Source organism: Chiloscyllium plagiosum, unplaced genomic scaffold (assembly GCF_037043375.1).
Source record: "Chiloscyllium plagiosum isolate Xiang-an unplaced genomic scaffold, Cpla_swu_hap1 HiC_scaffold_4, whole genome shotgun sequence".
Classification (NCBI taxonomy): domain Eukaryota; kingdom Metazoa; phylum Chordata; class Chondrichthyes; order Orectolobiformes; family Hemiscylliidae; genus Chiloscyllium; species Chiloscyllium plagiosum.
In genome coordinates this window covers 128,704,497-128,731,266 of record NW_028270142.1, presented here as the reverse complement: position 1 = coordinate 128,731,266, position 26,770 = coordinate 128,704,497, and the positions used below count along the sequence as shown (strand labels likewise).

Here is a 26,770-nt window from a genome sequence, read left to right as displayed (position 1 = left end):
GCAGGGGGAAACTCAGGAAAGCAAGTAGGAGATCAAAGAGGATGCATGAAGAAAGAAGACAGGCAAGATTAGGAAGAATCCCACCATTCTACAAGCATATCAAGGGGGAAGAGAATAACCAGGGCAAGAGTTGGGCCCATTCGGAGACAGGGACATCTGTGCATTAAGTTGGAGGAATTGGTAAAGACTGGACAAGGAAGTTGCAAGCACAGAATTCAAGAAGATGAACTGTGAAGTTCTTGAGCAGATTGATACAAAAAGATGGAAGGTACTGAAAGTTTGAGCAGGTTTAAAAATGTCAAAGTCCCAGCTCCGGATGAGATGTATCCCACGCTGCTGCAGGAGCTAAGGGAGGAAATAACAAGGGCTCTGACATATATTTTTAAAATGGTCTCTGGCCACAAGATAAGGGCCAGAGGACTGAAGGACAGCTAATGTGATTCCACAATCCAAGAGGGGTTGTAGAAATAGACCAGGGAGACCAGCAAGTCTCACATCAGTGGTAGTAGGGAAAATATCAGAGAAAATAGTGAAGGAGAAAATTAAACTCCATTCAGAGTGAAGTAAGGTTTGATCAGGAATAGTCAGCATAGCTTTGTCAGTGGGAGGTCATGTCTAACAAATCTGGATGAATTTTTTGAGTTGACCAAGTGTGTATGATGATGGTGGGGCACTTAAATTGTTTACATGGATGCCAGTATGGCCTTTGGCAAGGTCACACATGGGAAACTGATAAACAGTTAAAGGCTAGTGGGATTCAGGGTAACTGGGAAAGTTAGATCCAAAATTGGCTTAGTACCATGAGACATGGGGTGGTGACAGAAGGCTCTTTGTGTGATTGAAGCCCAGTGTGCAGTTGTGAACCAAAGGGATCAGTACTGGATTTCTTACTGTTTGTGATCTTTATAAGTGATGTAGATGATAAATACAGACAATATAGATTAGCTGGGCTGGTGACAATGAGGAAGGAGGTCTTAGGTTACAGTGGCAGATGGAATCTAACAGTGATAAGTGAGAGATGTTGCGCTTCGGAAGAAATAATGAGACAAGAAACTACTCAATGAATAGGAAGCTCAGAAGGAGGAGGATCTTGGGGGTGCTTGTCCACAGATCCCAGAAGGTCGCAGGATGGGTTAACTTGGTAGTTAAGGAGGCATACAGGATGATTACCTTTATCAGTCGAAGCAAAGAATGTAAAAGCAGGACGGTGATTTTGGAATTGTACAGACATTTGCTCAGGACACAGGAGTACTGTGCTTGGTTCTAGTCACCACACTATAAGAAGGATGCAACTGGACAGCAGGTTCACCAGGATGTCATCTGGGATGAAGCAACTCAGCTATGAGGAAAAAATAATTGTATAGCTGAGGGTGTTTTTTTTGGAGCAGAGAAGGAGAAAGTGATACTCGATAGGGGTATATAGATAATGAGGTACAAGGTGAACAGAAAATAATTGTTCCCCTTAGCCAAAGGGTCAATGACAAAGGGGTACACTTTTAAAGTGAAAGGCAGATGGTTTAGAGAGGATCGGAGGAAAATATTTTTCACCCAGAGTGTGGTGGGAATGTGGAATGCACGGCTTGGAAGAGTAGTGGGTAGGCAGGTGACTTGACAACCTTTAAAATTACTTGGATAAACATTTCAAGGTGTCATAGTCTTGAACATTATGGGCCTAGTGCAGGAAAGTGTATTTTTGGCAATTCAGACGCAATGGGCTGAAGAACTTCTTCTATACTGTATGATTCCTCACAAAGGATTATAGCTCTTGTTCTTGTAATTGACCTGTTCTGTCAGATCTTCAGATCATGATCTGTGAACAATCTCCACATACCTGCCATTACCTCATTCATAAATTCTTTGAGGGGGTCAGGCCAAGTGATCTACTCTTGCTCCTGCTAACCAATGAAGCAGTAGTTCTTATATTTATCAGACTTGAGGGGTGTAACCAGCAGCAGTGGGCCATTCAGCCCATTGGGTATGGCCCATCATTCAATGAGATCATGACTGATCTGATAACCCTCAACTCCACTTTCCTGTCTTTTCTCCATAGCCTTTGATTCCCTTACTGATTTCAAGTCTACTCTGCCTGAAATTTACTTAATGACAGCCCTTTGTGGTAAAGAATTCCACAGATTCACTACCTTCTGCGAGACCTTCATCGCAGTCTTAAATATGGAATCCTTTATTCTAACATTATGCCCTCTGCTCCTAGATTTTCCCACAAGGGGCAACAAGCTTTCTGCATCTACCCTGTCAAAGCCCCTAAGAATTTTCTAAGTTTCAATAAGATTGTCTCTCACTCTTCTGAACTCCACTGAGTACAGGCCAACCTACTCAAACTCTCCTCATAAGGCAGTCTCTCGTAGCAGGTATCAGCCTAGTGAACCCACTCATGAGTGCCTGCAATGCCAGTACTTTTTCTTAGATAGGTGGACCAAAACTGTTCACAGCAAAGTATTAGAACTTGCAGCTAATGTAAAATTTATTTTTCCAAATTGGATCTTTGTTATACTGAAAACTCTTTGTCCCGCTTCTCAATTAATTTTGCAGGTAGCACTGCCTGAGATTTTAAAAACCCCTCCTCTATAATTCAGTTAGCTTGTCAGCAGACAAGCATTTTCCATGCAGAAAAATTACATGACTCCATAAAATCTACATAAAACATCAACTCCATTTTTGATTCATCAGTCAGGCTAATATCAGATTATGCAAGGAGAGGTGATTTTTTTTTCTTTAAAAATCATGAATGATAATCCACTCAATTGGTAACAACTATGCACAATCTTTAGCTGCAATTGGCTTGTAAATGTGCAGCTCTTAAGTAAAGTAAGGTACCACTTCCATTAGGTTAGTACATTTATAGATTCAGCAGCCTCTTTAACCTCAACTAGCTAATAAAACTCAGTTGAACGACTGAGCAGAGTCACCTAAACTGTTGCTTACCTGTTGAAACTGTCCTTCTGAAACTCCATCTCTATAGAATATAATGCGTGTCGGTTTGAAGCGAGTAGATTTGTAAAATTGAATGAGGAGTTCTCTGACCATGAAAGCAAGGTCCTGAATGATCTCCTGCCGATGCTGCTGTACACGGACTGTGGCACAGTAACGACTTGGATGAGCATCCATACTACCGACCACCTAAGAAAAATGATGGAGGATGAAGGAGAAACAAGCCTAAGGTAAGCTTCAGTATTTAACCAAATTACATTCCTATAGAAATATAGCACACAAGCATGTCAGGAAGTTTTAGAAGTAATGCTTCAGTGAAACTGCTAAATAATAAAAACAGACTTGAACTAAACAAAATATTTACACTTGCAAGGGAGAAATGCAGAAAGATTGTTTTTAAAATAATGAGCATGCTCAGCAAACAATGCTGAGCAGGTCCTTACATTTGTGGATCATTATAAAACATCACACAAAACGTGCTTCAGAATTGATAATCCAAATTGCCATTGCACTAAGTATTGGCATTTTTAGCATGCGGCTAACCTATGTTCTATGCATCTAAATCAAAAAATAATTTATCAAGACTTGTGTGAAATAATTAATCATTTGAATGGATTTGGGTATAGAATATAGTGTTTCAGTCTTTGATGGATTCTTAGAATCTAACAGCAGAGCAGGAATGTAAAATGAAGGCTCCAGTTTGGCTATATATTTTCTCAGAGTCTTCACAAACTGATTTTAGCATTTTGCAATTGGTTCTTGAATATTTACCACCAATAAAAGGACATTAATTCTCTTTCGGCTTCTCAGCCTAAATGGAAAGCATACATTTTCTAACCACCAACCGTACTCTATTGGAGAACATTTTAAAAAAGCAACAGAAATTCAGGTTAGGAAAGATTTTTAAAAATCATGACAATTGACATTTCAGAAGTTTAAAAAAAATTTTTAAATTAGTTCGAAGTATATTCTATTTGAGTACACTTCAAATGCAAATTAAGCATTGGTGAACAAAAAAATAAGTTGAGTTTACCAGCAAGGTAAAACATTTTTATAACCTGAACATAAACTAGTTAGATTAGGTAAAACTAGTGTAAATCATCATCTTTGAAGTAAAAGAACCACTAAAACAATGCTTCAACAGAGATTTCTATGGACAAAGCCAAAACACAACCTAAAGTAATTGAATAATTGAGAAATAGAAACTATCCAAATCTGATAAGGTTGAACCTAAGGGATGGAGATATTGTATACATACAGATTTTTAGGATGCCTTTTAAAACAACGGTATAATGGGAAGATGAAGTGGTTTTGGAAGATATTCAGAAGACCACACTGCTTGCAAAGAATAAAATAAACCATCGAAGAGGTTAGGAATCTCACTTCAGATTGACACTTGGCAGATTGACCTTACATTCATATACAAATCACACTATTTCAAATTAAAAATTGTGAAGCAATAAACAGAATGTAACTAGAAACACCGGTACTCACTGCAGCAATGGAAGGTTTCTTCCCATCTCCAGCTGGTGGATGTGTTACATCTGCACCCAGAAATATCACTGGCTGCTGAAATACTGCAGGTCTGGAAAAATACATAGGGATAGCTCCAATAATTTCCATAATGGAAGCACTTTCCAATAGTTTTCCTCAATAGGTCAGTCAATTTAATGTGAAAACTGAATATTAAACACAAACTCCCATTTCCTAAACATACGTTCAGCATCATATGACTTAGAAGACCAACTCGACAGTGTATGAATGTACCGTAAAATTCTGTTTTCAGTATCTCCATTGAATTTCTGCTACAAACATTCTTTAGACTTTCAACATACAATATTTTAAAACAGTTGTCACCAGTGGAACTTGGCATATTGGTTGCAACACAAGAAACTTGTATACTTTTCCTTAGATAGACACAGGTGCCAAGTTAAGCCTCACAATCTATTGTCACGGAATTAACAACTGCAGGAAGCATTCATTTAGTTTTGGCATATTATACAAAATATTTTTTAAAAAAAGCAATATTGAATCTATTTACCGCATTTCTTTTTAAAATATGTTATTTAAATATTGAACATGTATAGATTTACATTAGTCTTCATACTTGGCCTCAACTGTTCAGCAGTAGCAGCAGGTGACTGCCTCAATTTGGCTGTAGCATACTAACCTAATTCGTGGTACAAGCCTAAATCCTATCAAAAGTGGTGTATGTAAACCACGATTAAAAGTAATTTTACTATGAAAATACGATACACTGTCGAAGGGACCGTCTGTCAGGTGAAGGTCTCTCCCTCACCTTGACAAAACATTCTACAGCGCTATTTCATAGGACAGCTAGAGTAACCTACCTGGTTTTCTGGTTTACATTTATTGCTCAACAAAAATAAAAGTCACATTATTAATTAGTTATTGGGTTTTCCTACATTACTACACAACTACACAAACTATTTCATTAGCTGTAAAGCACTTGGATGATCGGAGGTCACAGAGAGTGCTACATAATGTGCAAGTCCTTTCAGAGCCACATTCTCAAAGAGACTCGCTACCACAGCCATATCTCCTTCCTCAGCACCTGCCTCTTAGCCTGCTGGACAAACTTTCCTCATTCCTGAAGAAGGGCTTATGCCCGAAACGTCGATTCTCCTGTTCCCTGGATGCTGCCTGACCTGCTGCGCTTTTCCAGCAACACATTTTCAGCTCTGATCTCCAGCATCTGCAGACCTCACTTTCTCCTCAAAGATTTCAACCTACTGCGAATCCTCTTACAAGGATGCCTTCCTTGAAGAAGCTCTCTTCCTCGCTCTACAAAGATTTCAGTGAGTCCCTCTCTCACTGCACCCCCCCAGGTCATCTCCTCTGCACAGAAGCTCTTCAGCCACATTCTCAAACAGACTCGCTACCACAGCCATATCTCCTTCCTCAGCACCTGCCTCTTAGCCTGCTGGACAAACTTTCCTCATTCCTGAAGAAGAGCTTATGCCCGAAACGTCGATTCTCCTGTTCCCTGGATGCTGCCTGACCTGCTGCGCTTTTCCAGCAACACATTTTCAGCTCTGATCTCCAGCATCTGCAGACCTCACTTTCTCCTCCAGTTAGATATGTTGAGTCAACCATACTTGCTTACTATATCTGGAGCAGATTTCATATATGCTAAATCGTGCAATACTGGAGTACAACATGGGCAGGTGTCAGGAGTATCAGATATTCAATACAGGTACAAATAGGATAAAACAGGAACCAGTAAGCATAAATCAAAGAATTATTGTTGCACAGGAGGCCATTCCCACATTTGTGCCTGCGTCAATAATTAGCTAGTGCTGATCTCCTGCCTTTTCCCCATATTCCATTACTACCCCAAAAAACTATCCAAAGATCTCCTGAATACCTCAATTGAATCTGCTTTCACCATATTTCCAGTCAGTGCATTTCATATTCTAGTAATTTGCTGAGTGAAAATGCTTTATTTTCCCCAAACCACAGATGCGATCAAAAGCTAAATTAAAGCAACTTTTAAAAAACTTTTCTCACTTTACACAGGAACGATTATAAACCAAAATTATCAAAATGGTGTAAAGAACAAGTGGGGAAACAAGAAAGAATCAGGATGTTGGCAGTAAGATGATTACAACAAGCAAATAGAGAAACAAAGAATCTGAACAGAGTGCAAAGTTTTGGCTGACAAGATGACACAAACTCGTCATGGGCTCTGCTCCACAACTTTGGTCTCAAAAGATAATGTAATCCATTAAGGAAATGTAACTTTATGAAACCTTGCCTTGAGAAAAAGCCTGACATTTTGGAAATAAAACTTCTAGAAATCAAGTCAATTAGCAGGGACAGAAGTTCAACTGACCTTCCTTGTGGCACCAAGATGTTGTTGACACCACCTAGTTTAACATTGATCTTCAGACAGAGATTGGAAAGTGTTTGAGGAGAGGTTTTCAGCACATTTTTCACCTGCACGCATTGCGTTGCCATGCCAAGTAATGTGTCACCCACACGCTTAACTTCCGCTGTCAATGAAACATGCCACTTATTACTAAAACTATTAATTGAATTACAGTTCATTCTTATTCAATATTTAAATACACGATTAAAATAATATAGATGGTGAGACATAGCAAAAATATCACATTCAACTACTTCAATGATTTAAACTAGTTCAAAATTATGACTGTTCTGTTCCTAAATTTAATTTAACATTTTATTCATATTTATTGATATCCTTATCTAAAAGAGATTCTTTTTCTCAAATTTCATTGGATGCAGCACCCACAATCTTGTCAGATAGAATCACAGATTCCTACTATTGTTTATGATAAAAGTATTTTGTGGCTAACTCCTGAATGACACATTTGAAAATTGTGCTCCAGCTTGTTCCAAATTTCTCCATCAGGAATTAGTTTCTCCCTCTATCCTACCATCTTTAAGCAACTAAATTAGACCACTTCAGCATTCCAAATGAAAAGACATGCAGGTTATATAATCAGCCTCCATAATTTAATCTCTTAGATCTCAGTCAGACCAATCCACACTGCATTTTCATCTCCCTTCCGTATAAACAAAAGTTAATATATTCTTGAATTGTGGGATCCGAAGACAGACACAACACTTCAGATGGATTCCGACCAAGGCATTTTAAAAATGATCATAACTGATGTCCCTCTGTTTAAACAAACATTTTATATCAGAGCACTAGTATTTAGCATTTGAATATATGGACGACAAAATATTTTCACTTAAAACACAAAGTAAAACTGAATTATCTTTTTATGTTACAGACTAGGTAACATTCTTCTGCAAGAATTTCATTCACTCACAATGTGCCTCATATTCCTTTGAGCCCTCCAGTTCCCAACTACACACCCTTTAATGACTCAATCAATGGTCATTTGCAAATTAGTGATACAATTCTCTGCTCCCTCGCCAAGTCATTGATTCTATCGGGTGAAATGCTTGAATTTTAGGAAGCTCTATCAGTCATATCCTTCATCCTCACACTGAGTTCTGCACTATAATTACAAACTCATCACAAGGAATGCTGGGAATTATTGGGAAATAGACATGTTTCTTAGCTGAGGTGGCCACTCACAATCTCCCAGATCAGATGTCAACCAATTAGGTTCAAAGTGAACTACCCACCACCAAGTGTGCCTACAGTACCACCCTAAGGTTTTCTGAGCAAGATGGGTCAGCTGTGGTAGCATTCTCAGTTTAACTGAACTGGATAAGCTATCACATATTGCAATGGCTCAAAGTCAGATGAGTAACTCACCTGTTGTCTCCCCAACATCTGTCCCAGGCATAAGATGGTGATGGAATATTCTCCACTCGCTTGGATGGTTGCAGCACCGACAACACTCATGAAGCTTGACACTATCCAGGACAAAGCAATCCACTCAAATAGCACCTCATCATTACCTTCAACATTCATTTCCTCCCCTACCAATGCACAGTGGCAGCAGTGTGCAACATCTACAAGGTATGTTATATTAACTCACCAATGCTCATTTGACAGCACTTTCCAAACTAGTGACTTCTACCAATCTAGAAGAGCAAGAGGAGGATATACATGGGAACACCACCGCAAGCAAGAGCTGTCCAAGCCACAGACCATTCTGACCTGTAACTGTATCACTGTTGCTTCAGTGATGACACTTTGACAAATCCTTGGAACTTGCCTTCTAACAGCACTGTAGGTGTTCCTATGCCCCAAGTACGCAATAGAAGGAGGCGGCAGTGAGTCATCACTTTCTGGTATCAGAATGGACAGTGAAATGCTGGCCGAGCCAGTGATGTCCATATCATTTAAAAAGTAAAAAGAATTCTCACCCCGAGTCAGAAGCTTGTTAGTGCAAGTCCATCCATAGACTGGAGCATAAGATCCAGTGCCAGGACAATGCAGCACTATAGGAAGTGTCACCTTTTTGTTGTGGGTTCTGTTCGCCGAGCTGGGAATTTGTACAACCACAGGGAAGCCAAGACTTCCTAGCAGCACTAGAATGCACACTCAGGAACAATGGACCGACAGAAGAGACACAACAAACAGTGAGACAAAGTATCATACCTCTGATAACAAGGAAAAGACAAACACATAACCTCAACACCAAGGAGAGAGAAGCACTAAAATCACTAAGAAACGATAAGAACATAATCATACTACCAGCAGACAAAGGCAGAATGACAGTCATCCTGGACAAAGCAGACTACATACAAAAAGTGCAACTACTTGCAGATACCAACACCTACCAAAAGAGGGAGTTTGACCCCACCCCACAGCTCACCAATAGGATAAACAACACACTGAGGAACCTACAAAAAAAACGGACAGATAACCAGGTGTGACCTACAGAGAATGAAACCTGAAAGCAACAACACCCCCAGATTCTATGGACTACCTATAGTGCACAAACCAGACATCCCACTCAGACCAATAGTATCACTATCAGGGTCACCACCACACAAACTGGCTAAAGAACTACAGCAGGAACTGAAACACCTGATCAGCGGATCCAGACACCCTATACAATCAACACAGGAATTCTTGGACATCATCAGAAATATACACATAGACAAGGAAGAAACCATGGTCTCATTCGATGTAACGGCACTGTTCACCTCTATCGACAAAATCCTAGCCATAGAAACAATAGCCAACCTGCTGGACATACAGAACAGACAACAGGACATTGAACCTATCAACAAAGACGGCATACTCAAACTACTGGACTTGTGCCTCACAACACACTTCACATTCAACAACTAAATATATGAACAAATCAATGGCACACCCATGGACGCGCCCATCTCTGGACTCATAGCAGAAGCGGTAATGCAAAGATTAGAACAAACAGTCTTACCGCAAATTCAACCCAAACTCTGGGTCAGATATGTGGATGACACCTTTGTAATCATTAAAAACACAGAAATAGAGAACACACCGGATCATCAACGCCACACTCACAGGAATCAGATTCACTGGAGAGGAAGGAAAGGACAACCAACTCCCATTCCTAGACGTGATGGTACAGAGAACACCGAACGGAGAATTCACCACAAAGGTACACAGGAAAGCCACACACAAAGACCAAGTCCTAAACTACGAAAGCAACCACCCCAACACACAAAATAAGTTGCATCAAGACACTATTCAAAAGGACAACACACTGCAGTACACCAGAACTGCAAAAAGAGGAAGAAGAACACCTATACAATGTATTCGCCAAAAACGGACACCCGCGCAATTTCATCAACAGATGCCAAAGGGAAAGACAACAGAATGAGGACATACCGCAACCCAAAGGACTAGCCACACTACCATACATCAAGAGCATTTCCGAACTGACAGCCAGACTACTGCGGCAACTAGGACTCATAACAGCCCACAAACCAACAGCCACTCTCAGACAACAACTCACCAAGACGAAGGACCCGATACCCAGCATGAGCAAAACCAATGTAGTGTACAAAATCCCATGCAAGGACTGCACAAAACACTACATAGGACAAACAGGAAGACAGCTAACGATCTGCATCCATGAACACCAACTAGCCAAGAAACGACATGACCAGCTCTCCTTAGTAGCCACACACGCAAATGACAAGCAACGTGAGTTTGACTGGGACAACACTACTATTATAGGACAAGCCAAACAGAGAACAGCCAGGGAATTCCTAGAGGCATGGCACTCATCCACAGATTCAATCAATAAGCACATCGATCTGGACCCAATATATTGACCACTGCAGCGGACAGCTGGAACTGACAACCGAAGCGGTAGATTCAAACCACTACAAGTGCCGGAGGAAAGATCACAGAAGCGCTTCACAGGAGGCTCCCAAGCACTGAGGATGTCACCTAGACAGGGGACGAAACGTCTGCATCACAAATTCCCAGCTCGGCGAACAGAACCACAACAACGAGCACCCGAGCTACAAATCTTCTCACAGACTTTGAAGTGTCATCTTTTAAATGAGGCTTTAAGCCAATGTCTCATCTGTTCCCCAAGGTGACCACTGCATCACTTCAAAGAACAGCAAATGACTTATCCATAGTGCACTGGAGAATAAATAATCTAACCAAATGACTAGGAATTAGGTCACATCTACTTTTGCATTTCTTCTTTTTCAAAAATAAAATGCACACAGATCACTAACATTGCGAATATCTTGATAGTTATATTACAAACATTTTTCAATGCATGCTCACGGGGAAAAAAATAACTTTGGAAACCATAAAATACTCAAAACACTGACCATAAACTGGCGTTTTACCAGGAAGCACCACCACTACCAGCTGAAGTCCTGCGTAGGTATTCTTCAAGTGCCTGAACATAGGTTCCACACTATCTGCACCTTGAGCATATTTACAAAAACAAGGTTGGCCTTGTATTGGCATTCCTGCATCTCTGGATATCTTCCTTAATTGGTCTGTGAATGCTCTGGACAGAAGCAATATAATTGGTGAGTAAAAGCTTTTTGATTACAATTTTAAAAAGCTAATAATAAACAATCTGGTGGGGAGCAGTAGAAGTAATAGGGTTCGAATTATCTCAGTTTCTTTTTAGTACTTGGCATTAATGGTTGATATAATTCAAACTTGAAACAAAAAACTTTTTCATATTATTTCAAGGTTATGGAATTATAGGACACCCTACAGTGCAAAAAGGGGTCATTTGACCCATCAAGTCTTGTACTGACCCTATGAAGAGCATCTCAACCAGATCCAGCACTGCCTGAGTGCCTAATCTAATTTTTTGGGTTGTGAGAGGAAATGGGAGCACCTGGATGAAACCCACACAGACACTGGGAGAACCTGCAACCTCCACACAGACAGTTGCCCAGAACCTTGGTGTTGTGAGGCAGCAGTGCTAACCACTGAGCTACCATGCTAGAAACATAAAAATGATAAGAGATGGTGCTGGAAGATTCTCAAATTTGCCCATCCGTAAAGCATAAGGATCCTTCAGTATCTCAGAGTAATGTTGAATGTGATCTTTGCCCAACATCCACACACGCACATCTACTGGGATGACAGATATCGGAGCCTAAATCAGAGGCTAATTCTAACTGGCATATTATAAGGGAGCTGAGATTAACAAACTCAGCATCCATGAGGAATTAAACATGGACCCTTTTGGCTGTATGGTTTAGTAATTATTTATATAAAGTTCTCCACTCTTTTTTTCTCCAAAAAGTTAGATAATTCATCATGCTCAACGTTTTCCTAGTATTTAGATGTTCACTTGCAATGCCAAGGCTTATGAGGCTTTTGGCCAAGTGCTGAAAAATATGATTAGAATAGCTAGTTGCTTCTTTTTGATCAGCATAGATTTGAAGGGCTAAAGAGCCTTTGTGCCATAAGACTTCTATAACAATATCTCCACAACTACACTGTCAAGACACCTCATGATTATGTACGTTTCGATCTATCACTTCTTATCTTTCTACTTAGAGGAGATTTTTGTGCACCACCAAGCTCTTGCGTTTCACATCTGTTGAATTTCTTGCGTACAAGTTTGGAAACACTGGATAAAATATACTGCTTACTTGAGTGTATCTTCTCTGCATTGCCTCTGTGGAGCAAAACAGGCAATTGCCCAGACTTTCACTTCAATGCCTGTATGAAACTGTTTTCCCCGCATATCCCACACACCCTGAATTGGGGTAGCAATTGTCTTGTTCTGCAACAAAAAATAAAAAATAGCATGAAAGCTGGAACATGTCAATGTCACACACTTAATTACCAACTAGCTGGAATGGCTTTCATGAATTTCAGAATACTGTTGAGTGCTATTTACTTTCTAAACCATTTATGTATGTTCAGAGGTACAGTAGTTAACTTCAATTAAACATCTATGCTACACAGGTCTGTTCCAAATCTCCAAAGTAAAATTTATCTTACACTCTCGGCATTTTTCTCAATGAGCAATTGTCACAAAAACTTAACTGTCACAGGATTTTTTTTCCAATCTAAGCAATTCAAAATTTAATCTTTGCCTGAGTGATTCATAGACTTCGTAAAAAAAAAAGCAAGTTTCCAGTTTATGAGCTTCACTAACTGTTGCCAATATTTTTGTTTATTCATTCATAGGATGCGGGCATCTTGGGACGAGCCAGCATTTACTGTCCCTCTAGTTCCGATGAGCTGCCTTCTAAACTGTGGCAGCACCCTGATTGAACTGACTGGGATCATTCTGTTCAACAGATCAGCCAAAGAGGAAACCTTTTTAAAAGCATTGATAATTTATGAGAACTTAGGAAACTTCAAGAAAATTAATAAGCTGTGATATAAAAGCAAGACAGTGCAAATGTAAATCTGAAAGAAAAACAGAAACACACAGGCCAGGCAATATCTGCAGAGAGAATTGGACTGAATGGTAATTTTGTTTCACTCAGATGCTTCCTGACCTGTTCTGCTTTTTCAGCGTTTTCTATTTTTATTTGAGGTGCTGCTTAACTTTTCAAACATGTAGATTTTAGCAAAGCTCAATATTCCAACAAACTTGACAAACACTTGAGGGCAGAAGGACAAAAAAAATTCCACTGGGTGGCAAGGTGGCTCAGGGGTTAGTACTGCTACCTCCCTGCCAGGGACCCGGGTTTGATTCCAGCCTCTGGCAACTGTCTGATTGGAGTTTGCATATTCTCCCCATATCTGCATGGGTTTCCGCTGGTAACTCCGGTTTCCTCCCACAGTCCAAAGATGTGCAGGTTAGGTGAATTGGCCAAGCTAAATTGTCCGTAGTGTTCAGGGATGTGCAGGTTAGGTGCATAAGCTAGGGGGAAATGTAGAGTAATAGGGTAGGGGAATGAGTCTGGGTGGGTTTTCATCGGAGGTCCGGTGTGCACTTGTTGGGCCGAACAGCATGTTTCCACACTGCAGGGATTCTATGATTCTTAAAGAAATGAGGAATTAGCAAGCTAACTATAGTACAATCAATCAATCAGTTTTGTAACCTTTAAATAAAATGCCTCAGCATTATAGAGACTGCACTGAAGCTGGGTTAATGCTTCAAGATTTCAGAAAATAAATTAATTTAAGCAGGTTTCAAATATAGCAAAGTTCCAACTATTGATTAATGGTTTGTCTGCTCATTTAGCAATATGAAAGTCCTTACCCGACCACCGTACAACAAGGAAGGTGCCTGAAGAACACGACCTGGTACATCTGTCATGTCATCTCTCACTCCTATCCCAAATTCCTGAACATAGGGGTCAGCATTAAAACTCGCACTTTTCATCTGCAAGGGAAGAGCCTTCTTTGAATAATTGAAGCACACATCTGCACACAGAAAATAACTTGGTTCACACTATTATAATATTCGGTACAGCATCTATTGGCGCACGAAGCAACCTTAAGCCATAAAGAAAATAACTGCAGAAATAAAAATTGAAATTGCGGGGAAAACTCAGGAGGTCTAGCAACATCTTGAAGAGAAAGCTGAGTTACATTTTGGGTCCAGTGACCTTTTTTCAGAAATGATAACTCTGCTTTCTCTCCACAGATGCTGCCAGACCTCCTGAGTTTTTCCAGCCATTTTTGTTTTTGTTCCTGATTTCTAGCATCCGCAGTTTTTTTTTGTTTAGTGAAGAAAACAATTACAATTATTTCACCAGAATGCATTCACCAAATTAATCACCATTCTGTTCGCTGTGATTACAACTTTCAGTAGTGTTGTGAAGTCAAAAAAGAAACCTGAAACAATAGAAATGAGAGTTCCAAAAACAATCTTACACTATCGGGCATGCATTGTATACCTACACATCAGGAAGATACTTCCATAGCAAGCCAAATATAAGCAATATTAAAAGCAGTATTGATGCATGCGTAAAATTATGAAGGGAGGGAGATTAATGCATTAATTAAATGGACAAAATTAAGACAATAAAATTCAATGAAATTAATTTAATTGTGAAAAGCTAGAAACAATAGAGGTCACAGGTACACATCACTAAAATATCATAACAGGTAATGAAATCAATCAATCAATCAATAAAGCTGTCTGTGCTTCCTTCTTGAATTGTTTCAATCTTGGGAGTGGAAGTAATATTACCTTGCTGTTAGACAGCATGTTCCAAAATGTTGACCCAGCCACAATGAAAGAAAAGCAATTGCAGTTCCAAGTCAGAATAGTGCACAACTTGAAAAGCAACTTGCAGTGGCGGGTTCCTTTGGATTCCCTGGTCTGCTTGTAGAGATCACAGGTTTGGAAGGTGTTGTTAAAGAAGCCTCGGTGAATTACTGCAATGAATTTTGTAGATATTAAATCCTGCTGCTTTTGCTCAAAAGAGTGGATAGTAAAGGTAGTTTTGTCCTGGATGTATCAAATTTGAGTGTTGCTGGAATTGCACTTGGCAAATGGAGAGTAATGCAACACTTCCGACTTGTGCCTGGAAGATAGTGGGCAGGCATTAAAGCACAGTTAATCACTGCAGAATTCTTAATCTCTACTCTTTTCGCACCAGTACTGATACAGCTGATCCAGTTCAGTTTCTGGTGAATGGAAAATCCTTGCAAGTTGACAAGAGGACTTCAGCATTACTAATGCCTTTGAACATCAAGGGGCGATGGCTCAGATGTCTTGAAGATTGCCACTGAATAGCACTTGTGTGGCACAAATGCTACTTGTCAGTTATTAGCCCAAGTTTGGATGTCTTCCAGGTCTTACTGTATATGGGCATGGAGCACTATGGTACCTGATGATTTGGGAATGGTGCTGAACATTGCACAATCACCAATGAACGTTCTGCCTTCATTGGTGGGAAGGTCATTGATGAAGCAACTAAAGATGGTTGGCTGAAGGACACTACTGTGAGGATCTCCGACAATGCTGTCCTATGCTTGAGATAATCAGGTTTCAACAACGACAACTATCTTTTGCACTAGGTACGACTTCCAACTAGTAGACAGCTTTCTCCCCAATTCCAATTTTACCAGGGCTCCTGGCTGCACATGCAGCAGTTAACAAAATAATATCGGAGTTCTCAAAGCTTTGTCTCCAGGAAAAATTTAAGCAAACTAGGGCTGCAGTGAATGAAATTCAGCAGGTTTAGGGGTAATTTGATCAAAGTACTCAAGGTATAAGGGATGCAAATATTCAGACGAAGTATGTCGCAGCTGGGAGTCTAGGATTCAGGTACAAAAATTCTGGTTCTCATTTCAGATTACGAGAAATTTACAAAGATATTGTAAAACAATATGGCAAATATTTGAAACTAGTTTGTAAATTTCTAACTCTAAATTTGAGATCCATAGATTTCTGCTGGGCAAAGGCATAAGGAATACTGGTAAAGTTAGGTACGTGGACCCCAGAACTGAATGGCAGAAAAGGTTAGAGCTGCTAGATGGCCTCCTGCTATTCCTTTATTACTCACCAGTTTGCTGATCTCATCTTGTCTGTCTGGTGCAGACCTGGCAGTGGCTCTAATCATTGTTGAGGTTTGATTGTCGGTCAGTTTTTTTATACATCTCTGCCCAGCTACAATGTTACACACCTGGGAAGAGATCAATTAAACATCAATAAAGTCCAATTTAATTGAATTGTACAAATCTCAAGTATCACTTTAAAATCATGGTTCCATTCAGGAATTGTTTTTTAATTACACAAAATTTGAAAAAAATCTAAAACTTTCCATTGATACTAATAAGTATTTTTAGTTCATACTTCCAACATAAGAGGTTTCACTTCTAGATTTATGACATTTACAAAATAAATAAATGGTTTGATAATGAATTACAAAGGTGCACTCTTCTCTCTCACTCTCAGGAGTAAATGTTACATTTCTTATCCAAATATTGCATCAATATTTCAAGTTTATCCTAATCAATCACTCACTTTGATGCACTGAGTACAATATATGCTCGAGATCACAGCAAGTCAGATAGCTAATGCTTTGAGTCTAGATAACTCTTCATCAAAGCTGAAGTGAAATGTGCAGGGGGGACAGAATTTATGCTACAGTGGGGTGGAGGGATGTGGCAGTGGTGGGGTGTATAGTGCTGGTGGAGAAAAGATGTTGATAGTTCAGATTAAGTGATCAGAATGAGAGAATGGCAGAACAATGGTTATCTAGATTTGAATGTTGCTGTCTCTCCATGGATGCTGTCTGCCTTGATGTGGTCTCCAGCATTTGTTGTTTTCATCATCTGCAGTAATTTGCTCCTACTCATTCTGATGCATCAGATTTGCTATCTCTTAATTCCTCAACAACCTTTAATGCCTAATGTTCAACCAGAAAACAAAAAGTCTGCTTTCCTAACACTCAATATAGTATTTTTTTCTTTAAACAGAAACACTCACAAGGCTTTTGAGTTATTAAAGGGATCACACAAATATTTTACAAATTTACCAATTTTTGGGAACAAAGATTTTGTAAAAATAGGGGTACATGGGATATGGGGTACTACTCATGTGGAAATTAATAAAACTGACTAGTTTGGCTCAACAACCTTTTTCTATATCTGTGTAATTCTACATAATATAAAGTGATCAAAAATTATCATTGGATAAAAGTACTACATCACATAAGTGGAGTGGAGAAAGTGATTGGTTAAATAGTGAAGCATCTCAATATAAATTTCTGTAAACCGCATTGTGTTCCTATTCACCTTTGTAAAGGGCATGAAAGTTTATATAGGATTGTATATGTATCACACTGACAGAAATAATTCACAATTAGTGTAGAAAACTTATATTAAAAGTGTGAATGTTTATTTAAGGGATTAGAAGACAAAAAGGCAAACGTCCTTTTCTATCCAATTCCCAATCTTATCAGTGATATTTAAGGGGGAAAACTCAAACTGAATAGGAATCGTGGTCAATCTAGCATCTGTGATGAGGGAAAATCAAATGAGAGAGTTGTGCAAGGTCTCTGACAACTCCAGTTGCAGGCAATAGTGGCAGGTGTATGTACTCTCACAATGTTGTCTGGCAATGTGAAACTAGATGGGGAAGGTTGGAAGAAACCAAAATAGGAAGGAAACATGGGAAAAGGGGGAAAACAGTAGAAAATCTTCAACCAACAGACCTGGTGCAAAAGCAATTATTTTATTTCATATTTTTAATAAGAGATTACAAAACTGACATGCCTCAAGAGGAAGATACGTATGTTTTTGCTCCTGTCCAACTTGTAGACATGGTAAATGAGGATAGCGAAGATTTAGTTTGTGCTTGTCCTTGAAATATTGTGCTACCGTGCATTCAACAGTCTGCCCATTCTCCTGCTGAAGTGGAAATCTAAATACATTCAAATGGTAAAACAATATCAGAAAATTTTACTCAGACATCAAAACTTGCAAAACAAAACTATTTTAACCCTTTTTAAAGAAAAACACTTGAAGGGGTCAGAGAAGAAAGTATTTCAAGAATGAACAACATTTTAATTAAAAATTACCTTTAAATTAAACTCAATTCAAGGAATTATAATAGCCAAATTATATCTGTTAAGTGTAAATATTTATTGCAACATAGATGATGTTTCCAAGCTGAAATGCCTTACGTTTGATGGCTTGCTGGTCTTCTGGTAACATTGCACACTCTATACTTTCTTTTCATTTGTCCACAATGAGTGATCTCCACTTTGAGTCCTGCAGAAAGTTAAATCCAAATTTTAACAACCCACCAAATGCTAATATTGTTACTGCACTAACTGCAAAGACAGTGCAGAACCATAAAATAAAAAGTACATCACCACTCAGCCTATTAAGGGTATGCGTTCCCACAGCCCACCAAATTCTTACCCTTCATGTATTTATCCAAGTCAGCATTTGAATCTGCTTCCAGCACAACTGCAGGCAGTGCAGTGCAGATCAATCACTGCATATATAAAAAAAATCTTCTTGTCATCTTAGGCTTCTCTGCAAATCATTTGAAACCAGCAACCTCTGGCTATCAAATCACCTACAACTGAAAAAAATTTTGTTGAACTGCTTAATCAAAACCACTTGACTTTGAACACTACTAAAACGACCCTTAAACATCTCTGCTTCAAAGAGAACAATTCTAGCTTCTCCAGTCTCTTGACATCACTAAAGTCCCTCATCACTACAATCATTGGAGTAAATTCCTTTTTCAATGTCCTTCAAGCCTCAATATAATTCAGGTTTTGCACAGAACTGCTCAGAACACTTTTGTTGAGACTCACTGCTTTTGTACTCAACCACTTGTTCATAATACCAATTCTTTTTTGAACAGGTCGAGATGAACATATTTTGCACAGATTTAACAACCCAAAATTAGACAAAGTTTGGGAGAAGGTTTGTAGCTCGGGTGCTCGTTGTTGTGGTTCTGTTCGCCGAGCTGGGAATTTGTTTTGCAGACGTTTCGTCCCCTGTCTAGGTGACATCCTCAGTGCTTGGGAGCCTCCTGTGAAGCGCTTCTGTGATCTTTCCTCCAGCATTTATAGTGATTTGTATCTGCTGCTTCCGGTTGTCAGTTCCAGCTGTCCGCTGCAGTGGTCGGTATATTGGGTCCAGGTCGATGTGCTTATTGATTGAATCTGTGGATGAGTGCTATGCCTCTAGGAATTCCCTGGCTGTTCTCTGTTTGGCTTGTCCTACAATAGTAGTGTTGTCCCAGTCGAACTCGTGTTGCTTGTCATCGGAGTGTGTGGCTACTAAGGATAGCTGGTCGTGTCGTTTCGTGGCTAGTTGGTGTTCATGGATGCGGATCGTTAGCTGTCTTCCTGTTTGTCCTATGTAGTGTTTTGTGCAGTCCTTGCATGGGATTTTGTACACTAGAAGAAAGTGAGGGCTGCAGATGCTGGAGATCAGAGCTGAAAATGTGTTGCTGGAAAAGCACAGCAGGTCAGGCAGCATCCGGGGAACAGGAGAATCGACGTTTCGGGCATAAGCCCTTCTTCAGGAATGAAGAATTTTGTACACTATATTGGTTTTGCTCATGCTGGGTATCGGGTCCTTCATCTTGGCCCGGACCATAGAACAGGACCACACACTGCAAAAAAAAACGGCACTAAAAGAAAAAAATAGCCAAACTAACACACAACAGAGAGGACACCACAACACACTCCTGGGTTAGAAACCTCTCCCACAGACAGCTCACAGACACGGAAAGAACAATACTGGCCAAGGGACTCAACTACAACCACAGGGACGCCAAGACAGCAGACTTTCTAGCAGCACTAGAATGCACACTCAGAAACAATGGACTGACAGAAGAGACACAACAAACAGTGAGACAAAGTATCGTACCCCTGATAACAAGGAAACTCACCAAGACGAAGGACCCGATACCCAGCATGAGCAAAACCAATATAGTGTACAAAATCCCATGCAAGGACTGCACAAAACACTACACAGGTCAAACAGGAAGACAGCTAACGATCCGCATCCATGAACACCAACTTGCCACGAAACGACACGACCAGCTATCCTTAGTAGCCACACACTCAGATGACAAGCAACATGAGTTCGACTGGGACAACACTACTATTATAGGACAAGCCAAACAGAGAACAGCAAGGGAATTCCTAGAGGCATTGGCACTCATCCACAGATTCAATCAATAAGCACATCGACCTGGACCCAATATACCGGCCACTGCAGCGGACAGCTGGAACTGACAACTGGAAGCAGCAGATACAAATCACTATAAATGCCAGAGAAAACATCACAGAAGCGCTTCACAGGTGGCTCCCAAGCACTGAGGATGTCACCTAGACAGGGGACCAAACGTCTGCAACACAAATTCCCAACTCGGCGAATAGAACCACGACCAAAATTAGACATCCAGCTGGGTTTCAACATCAGCAGAACTAGATTTAACAATCATCTGTAACCTCATGGTCTAGCATATCCCCCAGTCCCTCACTGCCATTAAGTCAAGAGATCAACCCTCGTTCAAAAAAGAGTGCAGGAGGACATGCCAGGAACAAACATACCCAAAGTTAATGTCAACCTGGTGAAGTGACAACACAGGACATCTTGCTTGCCAAACAACAGAAGCAGCTTGTAACAGAGAAAGCTAAGCAACCTCTTAACCAACAAATCAGTTTGAAGCTCTGCAGCCCTGCTATATCCAGACATAAATGGTGGTGGACAATTAAAGCAACAGAAGGTGGCTCCACAAACACTCGCAACATCAATGACAGTGGAGTCCAGCACAAAATTCAAGGCTGAAGCATTTGCAACTATATTCAGCTAGGAGTGTTAGATGGATAATCCATCTTAGTCTTCTCCTGAGGTCCGGATCATCACAGATGCCAATCTTCAGCCAATTTGATTCACTCCACACAACCAGAAGATACAGGAGTAGAATTAGGCCATTCGGCCCATTAAGTCTGCTCCACCATTTAATCATGGCTGATATGCTTCTGCACTCCATTCTTCTGACTTTTTCCCATAAACCTCAAATCCCTTACCAATCAAGAACCCATCTTGGTCTTAAATATACTCAATGACTTGGCCTACACAGCCCTCTGCTGTAATGAACTCCACAGATTAACTACCTTTAGGCTGAAGAAATTGTGCCTCTCAGTCCTAAAGAGTTGTCCCTTCACTTGAAGGTTGTGCTCTTGGGTCTTAGTCTCTCCTAGTAGCAGAAGCATTGTCTCCACATCCACTCTATGCACCAAAATATCTGCAACTGGAATCATTCAATCATTGTTGAATCTTCCAATAACATTCTGGGGTTACCACTGACCAGAAACTGAACTGCGCCAGCCATATAAATAGAGGCTTGGAACTCTCTGCCGAAAATAACTCAACTTCGTCCTCCATGTCCCCAATGCCCGGTCCATCAACTATAAGGCACTGGTCAGGAAGGTGAAGGAATACTCTCCATGTGCCTAGATGAGTGCAACTTAAACAATACTCAAGAAGCTCAACCACGCAGGACAGAGCAGTTCACTTGACAACCATTCACAAACACAGTATGTCATAATGATTTACAAAGTGGCAAAACTGTTGGGGAAGCAGACTTGATAGTAACTTTCAAAGACAGGCAGGATAATTACCTGAAAGGGGAAAAGATTTTCAGTATTATAAGGAAACAACAGAGTTGTTAGATAATTTTACTTAACTACCCAACAGATAGTATGGGTTAAATGGTCTCCTCTAAGCTGTAACACAATGATTCCATTTCCAAAAGTAACCTTTGCAAAATAATTTCAAAATAGCTTATGAACTCATCTTGATGAATCCATAGTCCTATGCAGGGGCGGCACGGTGGCTATCACTGCTGCCTCGCAGCGCCAGGGACCCGGGTTGGATTCCAGCCGCGGCTGACTGCCTGCGTGGAGTTTGCACATTCTCTGCATGTCTGCATGGGTTTTCTCCGGGTTCCTCCCACAGTCCCAAGATGTGCAGGTCAGGTGAATTGGTCATGCTAAATTGCCCATAATGATAGTTGCATTATTTAGGGAGCAGGGAAATGGGTTTGGGTGGGTTACTCTTCGGAGGGTTGGTGTGGATTTGTTGGGCCAAAAGGGCCTGTTTCCGCACTGTAGGGATTCTAATCTAATCACTCCTAGTCACCCAATCAGTTTATAACATGAAAAACTTTCCAGTAGAAGTGAAACCCATGTGTTCTTTCTTATAATATGCAGACTTAGAATTTGGGTGGCACTAGCAAGGTAGCATTTGTTGTGCATCCCTAAGTCAGGGTTAGACTTCAGTCATGTGTAAGCCTAACTAGCCAGTTTCTTTTTCTGAAGAGCATCACCGCAGCAAGTGATACATAGCAACAATCTGATAACATCATGTTTTTGCTGTCAGTTCATAAATTACTAAATTTATTGTATTCCACTGCAAAACTCTTGACAGTTTTCAACCACTGGGCTAAATATCCAGTACCATTAGAATACCACATCCCAAATGGCCTTTTAATACCATAAGCTCTCAAATAATATTGAGAACTGCTTAGTCTACTATAATAAACAAAACCCTAAATATATATTACACACTAGCATATTAAAAATAAAATGCAGTTGCATTTGGTTCCTATACTCACCTTTGATCTCCTTGGTGAACTTCACTCTCTGGGAGTCAGTTAATGGTTTCTGCTGCTCTTCAATATTTTTAAAATCCAAAACTTCACACATGAATTCAATCACTGGTTGGGCTTTATAAAACGCTGTAGCAGATACTGAAAACCGAAGGAAAAAAATATAAACTCACACTCTCTCTCTTTTCCTCTGAAGCAAATATCTGTTCTCAAAATATGCCACATTGCCATATATGATGAACAAATGCAATATTTCCATGCTGTGACACTCAAGGACCAATTGCAGCAAAGAAAATTCTACAGATGCTGGAGATTTTGAATAAAAACAAAGCTCTGGATAAACTCAGCACATAGAGTCATATTGCTTTAAGTCCAATAGAAATCACTTTATTGGGTTTGTATTATGTATCCCCTAATAGTCAGCAGGAAATTGAGAAACCAATTTGTAAGGAGATTTCAGTTAGAATAATAGGGTGTAATGGTAGGGGATTTTAACTTTCCAAACATAGACTGGGACTACCATAGTGTTCAGGATTTAGATGGAGAGGAATTTGTTAACAATGTACAAGAAAATTTTCTGATTCAGTATGAGGATTTACCTAATAGAAAAGGTGCAAAACTCGATGTACTCTTGGGAAATAAGGCAGGGCAGGTGACTGAGGGGTCAGTGGGGGAGCACTTTGGGGCTAGCAACCATAATTCTATTAGCTTTAAAATAGTGATGGAAAAGGGTAGATTGGATCTAAAAGTTAAAATTCTATATTGGAGGAAGGCTAATTTTGACGGTATTAGGCAAGATCTTTCAAAAGCTAACTAGGGGCAGATGTTTGCAGGTAAAGGGATGTCTGGAAAATGGGAAGCCTTCAAAAATGAGATAATGAGAGTCCAGAGACAGTATATTCTGAAAGAAAAGGCTGGTAGGTGTAGGGAATGCTGGATGACTAGAGAAATTGAGGCTTTCATTAAAAAAGGAGGAAGCATGTGACAAGTATATACAGGAGAGAGCAAGTGAATCCTTAGAAGAGTATAAAGACAGTAGGAGTATACTAAAGAGGGAAATCAGAAGAGCAAACAGGGGACATGAGATAGCTGTGATTGCTGGGCCCCTTGCTAAGATATCTGTATCATCGATAGTCACAGGTGAGGTGCCAGAAGACTGGAGGGTGGCTAACGTGGTGCCACTATTTAAGAAAGATGGTAAGGAAAAGCCAGGGAACTATAGACTGGTGAGCCTGACATCAGTGGTGGGCAAGTTGTTGGAGGGAATTATGAGGAACAGGATTTACATGTATTTGGAAAGGCAAGGACTGGTTAGAGATAGTCAACATGGCTTTAAGTATGGGACTTCATTTCTAACAAACTTGATTGAGTTTTCTGAAGAAGTAACAACATGGATTGATGAGGGCAGAGTGATAGACGTGATCTGTAAGGACTTCAGTAAGGCATTCGACAAGGTTCCCCATGGGAGACTGGTTCGCAAGGTCAGATCTCATGAATACAGGGAAATCTAGCCATTTGGATACAGAACTGGCTTGAAGGTAGAAGACAGGTGGTGGTGGTAGAGGGTTGTTTTTCAGAGTGGAGGCCTGTGACCAGTGATGTGCCACAATGATCCGTGCTGGGTCCATTACTTTTCGTCAATTAATGTAAATGATTTGGATGTGAACATAGGAGGTACAGTTAGTAAGTTTGAAGATGACACCAAAATTGGAGGTCTAGTGGACAGTGAAGGAGGTTACCTCAGACTACAAAGGAATCTTGATCAGATGGGCCAATGGGCTGAGGAGTGGCAGATGCGAGGTACTGCATTTTGGAAAAGCAAATCAGAGCAGGACTTATACACTTAATGGTAAAAACCTAGGCAGTGTTGCTGAACAGAGACCTTGGAGTACAGGTTTATAGTTCCTTATAAGTAGAGTTGCAGGTAGATAGGATAGTGAAGGTGTTTGGTATGCTTTCCTTTATTGGTCAGAGTATTGAGTACAGGAGTTGGGAGGTCACGTTGCAGCTGCACAGGACATTGGTTAAGCCATTTTTGGAACATTGTGTGCAATTCTGGTCTCCTTCCTGTTGTGAAACTTGAAAGGGTTCAGAAAAGATTTACAAGAATGTTACCAGGGTGGGAGGGTTTGAGCTATAGGGAGAGGCTGAATAGACTGGGGCTGTTTTCCCTGGAGCATTGGAAGCTGAGGGGTGACCTTATAGAGGTTTTCAAAAATCATGAGGCATGGATAGGATAAACAGACACGGTCTCTTCCCTGAGTTGGGTGAGTCCAGAACTAGAAGGCATAGATTCATGGTGAGAAAGGAAAGATATAAAAGGGATCTAAGGGGCAACTTTTTCACGCAGAGGGTGGTGCATGTATGGAATGAGCTGCCAATGGAAGTGGAGGAGATTGGTACAATTACTACACTTAAAAGGCATCTGGATGTGCATATGAATAGGAAAGGTTTAGAAGGATATGGGCCAATGGCAAATGGGACTAGATTAGGTTTGTATATCTGGTCGGCATGGACGGGTTGGACCGAAGGGTCTGTTTCTGTGCTGTACATCTCTATGACTCTTCTTTGGAACTCAAAGTACAGGTCAACTGTAGTAGTTGCAAGCAGAATAAAGCTCCATCTTCTCTGCCCTGATAGATACTATAATCCTAACCTGTAAAAAGCAAACCTACAGGCAATTTTATTGTTCCATATCTGAGTTAATGTGTGTGTATATATATATTTATATATAAAATCTTGTGGACCTTCTGTCTTTAACAGTTTGTACTGTGACTTTGACAAAGAAAGAGGTCATTAATACTCGCTCAGAAACCAAACTAAAAGTCCAGTATGCACTGACATGCATGAGTTATGTTAAAAAAAATTATGACAACATAAAATGATGATTTTGTGTGTGCAGTTGGTATGGTATATTTGGGTACTCAAGCCATGGTTAAACTTCTGATCTACCAATGTATGAAGCAAAGCCTTATCTCACTATAAAAAAATCAGGAGGTCTAAAGGAGATTCTAGAGGGTAGCCAGAAATCAATTTCTTCTCAAGGGCAATAACAGATGGGCAATAAATGTTGGCCAAGTCAGCAACACATTCAGATATTTAAGTATTCTAATTTGTGGTGTTATTTCATGAGTTTAAACATGGGTTAGAACAATAGTTTGGGCAATTACAATCTATAGCTAGAAAGAGCAAGTGAAAAACTGGAAGGCACACGGCAGTTAGCATACTAAGTCATAAAAGCAGAAATATCGAGCTAAAGAAACCATGTGGATAAATCGCTAATCATGCCTGGGTATTTTGTCGTCATGCTTAGTTTTGGCAGAAGCAGTTTGTCAACTGATTGGATTGCTAAACCTGTACCCATTGTAAAAGGATCACTTCACACAAGTAATATTCACGTGGTTAACAATAGATGTGCTACGTCTATTTGATGAAAGCTCAGCATCTGAACATGAAATGGTTTTCACATTTCTTTCAACTAAGGTTCACTTCAGATGTATTCAATACTTAAGGTCTGTTACTTAATCTTAAGGAATTGAGTTGGTGGATGGTTGCTGCAGTGATGTGAAGCGAAAGGGTAACGTTGCTATAGTCCCAGAGGAACACAGAGCTGCTCTCTAGAGATGTGACTGATGGTGATTTAATCGTAAGGTCAACTCACCTCAGGTGACTGGAGACAGTGAGGACAGTCCTTCATGATAACCTGAATTGGTGCAGGAATCAACTCATGCTTTTGCACCACTCTGCATCACTAACCAGCCACCTGACCAACTGAGCTAACCGATCGCCAAAGTGACGCATCATGTAAGTACAAAATAATAAAATGCTGCAGATACTAGAAATCTGAAATGAAA

The 26,770-nt window shown here is 40.1% G+C and overlaps 1 protein-coding gene across 1 annotated transcript in view; it reads right to left on the bottom strand.

Annotated features, from left to right (window-relative positions):
- Window positions 1-26,770, bottom strand: part of LOC122548886 (protein argonaute-2) — an 84,873-nt gene that overhangs the window by 15,778 nt on the left and 42,325 nt on the right. The window contains exons 6-15 of the mRNA XM_043687792.2: window positions 22,923-23,057; window positions 18,454-18,541; window positions 18,044-18,191; window positions 16,330-16,449; window positions 14,073-14,195; window positions 12,502-12,635; window positions 11,209-11,393; window positions 6,806-6,965; window positions 4,444-4,534; window positions 2,944-3,138 (exon numbers count right to left, since the gene is read on the bottom strand). Of these exons, the coding sequence (XP_043543727.2) occupies window positions 2,944-3,138; window positions 4,444-4,534; window positions 6,806-6,965; window positions 11,209-11,393; window positions 12,502-12,635; window positions 14,073-14,195; window positions 16,330-16,449; window positions 18,044-18,191; window positions 18,454-18,541; window positions 22,923-23,057 (1,379 nt within the window). The remainder of the gene's footprint in view (window positions 1-2,943; window positions 3,139-4,443; window positions 4,535-6,805; window positions 6,966-11,208; window positions 11,394-12,501; window positions 12,636-14,072; window positions 14,196-16,329; window positions 16,450-18,043; window positions 18,192-18,453; window positions 18,542-22,922; window positions 23,058-26,770) is intronic.